Source organism: Coturnix japonica, chromosome 1, assembly GCF_054131305.1.
Source record: "Coturnix japonica strain WE chromosome 1, WE-NBRP24, whole genome shotgun sequence".
NCBI lineage: Eukaryota > Metazoa > Chordata > Aves > Galliformes > Phasianidae > Coturnix > Coturnix japonica.
The window spans coordinates 62,506,423-62,514,242 of record NC_140663.1 but is presented as its reverse complement, the minus strand read 5'-3'; the positions used below and the strand labels follow the sequence as shown (position 1 = coordinate 62,514,242).

General features: G+C 49.3%; 2 protein-coding genes across 2 annotated transcripts; both read right to left on the bottom strand.

Moving 5' to 3' along the window:
- Positions 1 to 349: 349 nt before the first annotated feature.
- LOC146762468 (uncharacterized) lies at positions 350 to 2,356 on the bottom strand. Its single transcript, XM_085542363.1, has 2 exons — positions 1,906 to 2,356; positions 350 to 1,690 (listed from the first exon to the last, which is right to left on the bottom strand). The coding sequence occupies exon 2, from the start codon at positions 1,618 to 1,620 to the stop codon at positions 553 to 555; it is 1,068 nt and encodes a 355-aa protein (XP_085398489.1). The 5' UTR covers positions 1,621 to 1,690; positions 1,906 to 2,356; the 3' UTR covers positions 350 to 552.
- A 602-nt stretch (positions 2,357 to 2,958) lies between these two features.
- On the bottom strand, positions 2,959 to 4,891 carry LOC107316581 (uncharacterized). The gene has a single exon (XM_015868261.3). The coding sequence runs from the start codon at positions 4,829 to 4,831 to the stop codon at positions 3,635 to 3,637; it is 1,197 nt and encodes a 398-aa protein (XP_015723747.2). The 5' UTR covers positions 4,832 to 4,891; the 3' UTR covers positions 2,959 to 3,634.
- Positions 4,892 to 7,820: the final 2,929 nt, after the last annotated feature.

The window sequence follows — 7,820 nt, the reverse complement described above, 5'->3', positions numbered from 1 at the left end:
ACTATAAATCTTCTGTTTACCCTGGGCATACTCGGAGTCTTAACAGGAGTTTCATGTAGCTGCTTGCTGTACTTCTGTTAATTTCACACTTGCTCATCCAGATTTTCCCATGATAGCAGCGCTGACCCCTGGCTTCGTGTCATTGTTGTAGGAGCAAGAGTAAAGGTAACCCTCATAAATTAAAATATCCTTCAACTGTTTTGACACAGCATGGAAAAATTAAAAAGCTGATTGCACTTTCAATAGCAATCCTGTCAGAAATATTTGAAGTGATAAGTCTCTAGAATTCTAAAGGCACAGATTACCCTTAGAGACTAAAAGAAACTTCAAAGGATCTATATTTAAAATCAGTAATACGTACTGTGTGTTTTAAAATTCTGAGCTCAATTCAAGAGATTATTTTCTTCACATAGTACCCAAGAACATATTCAGATACACTGATATCAGTACTGTAAAACACATTGTGTAGTTGCAATATACACAAAATAATACAATTAGTCATTTCCTTATATTTTCAATAAATAATTTAACTAAAAAGAAGCGTCATCCCTGCTAGTGCTTCTGAGGGGGCGGCTTCTTGCAGGGCTGCTGTGGGTCCAGGTCACTGCCAGCCCTTCTCTTACGGGGCCGCCGGGCCCTCACAGCTGAGCAGCCAGGAGCTGAGGGGCTGCTGCCCTGAGCAGAGGGATCTGCTGCTGCCAGCTGCTCCGTCTCCGCCTGGGGTTCCTCCTGTTGCCTTGGGATGTGCACAGCAGGGGTGTGACTGGGATCCACACAGAGGACAGCCTGTGGTGTGCTGGGCTGCTCCTCTCCGTTGGGACTTCCGGTGCTGTCGTTGGGTCCAGGCCTTGCTGTAACTGTGCCTTGTGGGGAGGCTGCGGGGCCAGGGGCGGCCACAGAGCTGTCCTCCTGCCCGCTGGCTGCAGGGCCCTCCTCCTGCCCTCCGGACACGTGGACGCCCTGGAGGCCCAGCTGCCCGTGGGCCTCCTCGCCCCACCGGCTGACAACAGCGTCCACAAGGCCCTGGATGAGCGTGTCTGCTCTGTCCCCCAGGGCAGGCTGCAGCAGCCGGATCAGGGCCTCGCTGTCCAGCCCGATGTTACACAGGGTGTTGAGGATGAGGTTCTCGACTGCCATTGCCTCCCACCACTGTGTCCCAAGGACAGCTCGCAGCTCCTGGCGCAGCCATGGCAGCACAGGGTCGAGGATCTCCTGGTGCTGCCTGAACAGGGCTGCCCAGACCTCCATCAGCAGACCGCCCACCATACGCCCCTCCTCTGCCTCCACAGCCTCCTCCTCCTCTGGCAGCATCAGAAGGGGTGGAGGGGATGGCGCATCGTGCTGGGGGCTGTAGATTTGAGTGATGCCTGCCTGGAAGCAGGCAGGAACTGGTGGTGCTGGGGGACAGATGATGAAATCCAGGTCGTCGTCGTCCCACGCAGCAACCTTTACAACTTCCATCACTCTGCGGCAGAGCGGGCAGGTCTCTTTCTGCTTGGCCCACCGCAGGATGCAGCCGAGGCAGAACTCGTGACGGCACGGTACTGCGTAGGCAATGTCCTTTTGCACGTCACGGCAGATGGGACATGTCCACGCCTCCTCTGCTGCCATGGTCTCCATGCTGTGGCCTGATGGGGAGTGAAGATGAATTGCTCTCCCTCGACAGCGCCTCAGCGGTGAAAGTTGTGCACTGCAAGAGGGAGAGAGGCCGTGGTCATTCTCTGTCTCTGGGACAGGCAGAAGAAACATCCTGCTCCCTCAGCAGGAAACCCTCCTAACCCCACACCTGTGCCACCCAATGCCCCACGCCCTCACAGGGTCAGACTGCTGCCCCGGTCCTGGCAGCTCCCCCATCCCAGAGCTCACCCCATTACCACCCTGGGGGACGCGTCCCAGCCAGCTCACCTGTGCTGCTGCACGTGCACCTCGTGAGACCCCAGCTGCCTGAACCAGGCAGGCCAGGGGATTCCAGGTGATGGCTGTAGGGATGGGCACTGAGAGCAGCTGCCAGCAGTCCCCAAAGCACAGCCCAACACACAAGTAAAATCCTCGCTCCACCTCCAAGCCGCACACACTCGCTCGGCAGGAGTCCAGGCTCGAGACTGACTGGGCCAGGCCCTGCCAGCGCCCAAAGCTCCATGGCATCACAGCCTGTTGCTCAGTGATGTCACCGCAGCCCTTGTTCCACCACAGCACTCACTCATATGTTTGCTCATGGAGCATTGCTCCTATGAGGAAAGGATAAGAGATCCGGGTCTCTTCAGCACAAAGAAGAATTAGGGAGGATCTTCTTAATGCTTGTAAATACCCTATGGAAGAGAGTCATGTGGGTGTGACCAGTCTTCATTCAGCAGATCCCAGTGACAGAATTTCGGACATAACCAAATAATTTATTCAGGATGGCTGTCTCTGATAAAAGCGGATTTTATTCACAATTGCAATGGTGGTTGTCCTGCATGCCAGATCGTGCTTATGGACACAATAGTACAGCATTTGTACCTTGTCTCCCCCATGCCTTCCCCCTTCCCCCATTTTCCCACTGGCTGGGTACCCCAGATTCACAATCTAACCAATGATTTACATTTGTTAACTACATTGTGACACTTGTTGATTCATGTGCTATCTCGTGCCAGTCAGTTGCTGTCCTGCTGTTTCCAAGATGTCTCAGTCCTCTCCTTATCACGTTGATATGGTGATTCTCTCCAGGGCTCCTTCCATTCCATCCAGAGGGCACTTCCTTTGTTAAACAAAGAGCACAAATTGAAGGGGGGGAGGGGTGAGGGGGACTTGCCAGGTCTTCCTGATGCCTCTTCAGGCGCTTCCATGGACACGTTATGATTTGTCTTCTGGTTTGGTCAGTCTACTGCAGGGTATTCTTGAAACGTGCATGACACAACATTACATATATGTTCATGCTGACTAGACATAAATTGCTGCTAGCTATACATGTATATTGCTAATTTCACTTCTACTCCTTAAATTCTCTGTTACTCAGGTCTCATCTGTCCAGCACCAAATGTCAGTAAGGCTCAGAGATGTGTCTGTCCAGGTTGGACAGACAGGAGCTACAGGCTTTGTGTATACAACCTGCTCCATCTTCCTAATGTCAATGATTATGAATTACTTCACCTATATACTGAGCATGCATTCCTGGGGAAGGTTCATCTAGAGGATAAGTGACGGAAACTATCAGAGACCCCCCACCCCACTAATGTATAAAGACCCCCAGAAAAAACAACGGCAGCAGAGAGCATGAAATGAAATTTCTTATCTTGTTCTAATGCAGAAGAAATGTTTGATTCAGACAACAACAAAGGGCAGTGGGCACAAAATGGAACACAGGAAGTTCCATCTGAACACGAGGAATAAGTTCTTTAAGGTGAGGATTACAGAACAGTGGAAGAGGCTGCCCAGAGAGGCTGTTGGGTTTGATTTCTCCTTCCCTGGAGATACTCAGAACTCGCCTGGACATCTTCCTGTGTAACAGACAGTGGGAAACCTCCATTAGGATTGGGTTTGAATGTGATGATAATCTCTGTAGAGGACCCTTACAACCCATAAAACAGGGAGGCTCTGTGTAATCTTTTTTATCTCACTTTATTTTTTTTTTAATTGAAGAGAAATGCCATCCCTGCTAGTGCTTCCGAGGGGGTGGCTTCTTGCAGGGCTGCTGTGGGTCCAGGTCACTGCCAGCCCTTCTCTTACGGGGCCGCCGGGCCCTCACAGCTGTACAGCCAGGAGCGGAGGGGCTGCTGCCCTGAGCAGAGGGATCTGCTGCTGCCAGCTGCTCCGTCTCCTCGTGGGGCTCCTCCCGTTCCCTGGGGATGTGCACAGCAGGGGTGTGACTGGGATCCCCAGGAATGACAGCCTGTGGTGTGCTGGGCTGCTCCTGTCCGTTGGGACTTCCGGTGCTGCCGTTGGGTCCAGGCCTTGCTGTAACAGTCCCTGGTGGGGAGGCTGCGGGGCCAGGGGCGGCCACAGAGCTGTCCTCCTGCCCGCTGGCTGCAGGGCCCTCCTCCTGCCCTCCGGACACGTGGACGCCCTGGAGGCCCAGCTGCCCGTGGGCCTCCTCGCCCCACCGGCTCACAACGGCGTCCACAAGGCCCTGGATGAGCGTCTCCGCTCTGTCCCCCAGGGCAGGCTGCAGCAGCCGGATCAGGGCCTCGCTGTCCAGCCCGATGTTACACAGGGTGTTGACGATGAGGTTCTCGACTGCCATTGCCTCCCACCACTGTGTCCCAAGGACGGCTCGCAGCTCCTGGCGCAGCCGTGGCAGCACAGGGTCGAGGATCTCCTGGTGCTGCCTGAACAGGGCTGCCCAGACCTCCAGCAGCAGACCGCCCACCATACGCCCCTCCTCTGCCTCCACAGCCTCCTCCTCCTCTGGCAGCATCAGAAGGGGTGGAGGGGATGGCGCATTGTGCTGGGGGCTGTAGATTTGAGCGATGCCTGCCTGGAAGCAGGCAGGAACTGGTGGTGCTGGGGGACAGATGATGAAATCCAGGTCGTCGTCGTCCCACGCAGCAACCTTTACAACTTCCATGGCTCTGCGGCAGAGCGGGCAGGTCTCTTTCTGCTTGGCCCACCGCAGGATGCAGCCGAGGCAGAACTCGTGACGGCACGGTACTGCGTAGGCAATGTCCTTTTGCACGTCACGGCAGATGGGACATGTCCACGCCTCCTCTGCTGCCATGGTCTTCACGCTGTGGCCTGATGGGGAGTGAAGATGAATTGCTCTCCCTCGACAGCGCCTCAGCGGTGAAAGTTGTGCACTGCAAGAGGGAGAGAGGCCGTGGTCATTCTCTGTCTCTGGGACAGGCAGAAGAAACATCCTGCTCCCTCAGCAGGAAACCCTCCTAACCCCACACCTGTGCCACCCAATGCCCCACGCTCTCACAGGGTCAGACTGCTGCCCCGGTCCTGGCAGCTCCCCCATCCCAGAGCTCACCCCATTACCACCCTGGGGGACGCGTCCCAGCCAGCTCACCTGTGCTGCTGCACGTGCACTTCGTGAGACCCCAGCTGCCTGAACCAGGCAGGCCAGGAGATTCCAGGTGAAGGCTGTAGGGATGGGCACTGAGAACAGCTGCCAACAGTCCCCAAAGCACAGCCCAACACACAAACAAAATCCTCGCTCCACCTCCAGGCCGCACACACTCGCTCGGCAGGAGTCCAGGCTCGAGACTGACTGGGCCAGGCCCTGCCAGCGCCCAAAGCTCCATGGCATCACAGCCTGTTGCTCAGTGATGTCACCGCAGTCATTGTGCCACCACGGCACTTTGTCCAGCATCATGTCCCCTTTCGTCTTCTCCTGGGTACAATTATTTTCTGCAGGCCCAGAGGCCTGTCGTATATCCTGCTACCCCCATTTGTCAATTCCAAAATATTCTCTTTTCCCTTTCCCTTTCCCCTCCTTCTCCACCCCCTGCCCCCCCCCCCCACCGCATTTTTTTTTCTTTGTAAACATATCTGTAAGGTCCTCAGCTTCATATTAACACGATTCATATATTGCCTCTTTTTCTTTCCTTAATTTGCTCTACCTTTTCTTCCTGCCTTCCTTTTATTGGCCTATTCATTTGACATTGATGCACAGATCCTATTTTTTCACTGATTAAATTACCTCTAACTGGACTTGAGTTTAAAATTCCTCCGACTCTACAACAGCATACTGTAAATTTTTCACTAATATGTTACATAGAAACATTGTTCTTTGTTATCCATGTTTTTGTTTTCTTGCTTTGGGAATGCTTTGTCAGTTCTTCCCTCACTCCCTGTTCTGCAAGCAGCACCCTTGTGTTGTTGGGTTTTGTTTGTTCATTTGTTTGTTTTTGTTGATGTGTTTTTTTGTTTTTTTTTTTTTTTTATATTTTCCTCTGTCATTTTGGGAATATCTTTCTTCCTAGGATGAGTAGTTTTTACTGGTAATCAGCTTTCTTCTATCTCTCAAGGGGAGCAAAGGGTTTGGAACTAGACGGTCTTTAAAGGTCCTTTCCAACCACACCATTCTGTGATTGATTCCGTGATTGTCTTCTTTAATGACCTGCTGAAGGCTTCCCTGTCTGCAGGCTGAGTGCTGCATGTGGGACAATACACCATTGTACCATCCCAGGAGACATGCTGGCAAAGAAATGTGTCTCACTCATAATACCTTTCCATTCTCCTCTCTTGGTCCAGAGAAAACATAATAAAGGTGCAGTTTACTTCCCCCTGCCTGTCTATGGTTCCCTTGGCAAGTGTGGTGTGAGCAAATTCCTCTTCATCTCCATTCATGTGCAAAGGCACAAAAGAAAAGAACAATATCTGCATTTTCCACTGTAACTCACACAATATGTTGGTAGGCAGTGTGGCTAGACAGGGATTTGGGGAATTATTCTCCTGCTCAGGACTGAATGACAAACTCTTCTTGCAAAAGAAGAGTCTGCTGGTGTCATTATACTGAACTGTCACTGACACACCTGGAGCTGCCTGAGGATGAAAGGCACTTGATAACCAAAATGTGTGCCCTTCAAAAGGAAATAGGAACCATTTGAGCAACAGGGTAAATTCAACAGTGCTGCCGATAAGCTTTTCATGATTTCACTGTATGTTATATATGCAGGAGAATGGAGGATTAACCTCTCCTTAATGTTTTGCAATTTAGATAACAGAAAACAGCCCCTTTTTAACTGTCTGCAATCTCTTTCCTTCTTCCCATTCTCACCAAGCTCTCTAAGGAGCTCCCTGTGGCAGCCTCTACCTTAAATGTGTCACAGGAAACTTCACCTGCAGGACTGGCTTCAATCCTCTAACTTACCTAAACATTCTTCTTTTTTTTTTTTCTTTTTTCTTTGATATTCCAATTTTTATCCTTATTCTATTATTAATACTAATTTTGTGGAGCATTTTTTCATAAGTAACCTTTCGTATGAAAATGGGAACAAGGAAAGACAATGAGAATGTGTCAGCTTTTCATTGCCTACTGTTTACTGTCCTTCATTAAATAATTAAATTGTTCTTTTCATGGCTTTCTACTTTTGTTGTCATATATATTAAAAGTAGTGAGAAATAAATGGTTTTCTTCTTTCTCTGGAAGCTGGCCTCTTAAAAGTTGAATTGTAGTGCTCATTGTGGAGAAGAGTTTTAGATTTTCTTTATAATTTTAATAAACCTAATTCTCAGAACTGATCATCATCTGTACTTGGGGACCTTTAAGAAGCTCATCTTTAATATAGCTTTGAATAAGAAAGGTGTGAAAGCAGAATAGGTTCTCTTTTAAGCTGTCAGCACTGAGTTGTTTGAAACAGAGATTAGACTAGAGATGAAATAGTTTTGCTGTCCTGTTGGCCATTTATTTAGAAATTGAATTCTCCATTTCTCCTGAGTATGAAGGTTCGGAGCTGGAGCCATCGGGTCTGTTAAAAGTTAGGAGTAAAGGAGTAAATCTGATTCCTCTCTTTTTTTCATTTATCGTGAGCAATGGAAAGATAATTCCTTACTGCTAGAATTATTAGCTGGAGGTAGAAGGGAACACCATGTAAAGAGAGTACTAAAAAAGATTTGGATATAAATATTCATGTTTCATGGTAGAGACAATGATATTAGGAATAAATTACCAGCTAAAGATACACTTGATTGATTTTGTCTGAATTTATTTTATAATATTTTCTCATAATTTCATTTATTCCTTCCTTTAACATCCATTAGAGGAAAAGAGAAAAAATATACAGCATATGAAAAGAACATGGGGAAGTTTTTAATATAATGTTAATAATAGTTTATATTTAATTGAGATCCTATCTTTAATCTTTTCTTCTTTTCCCCTGCCAGTGTTTCATCTCTAT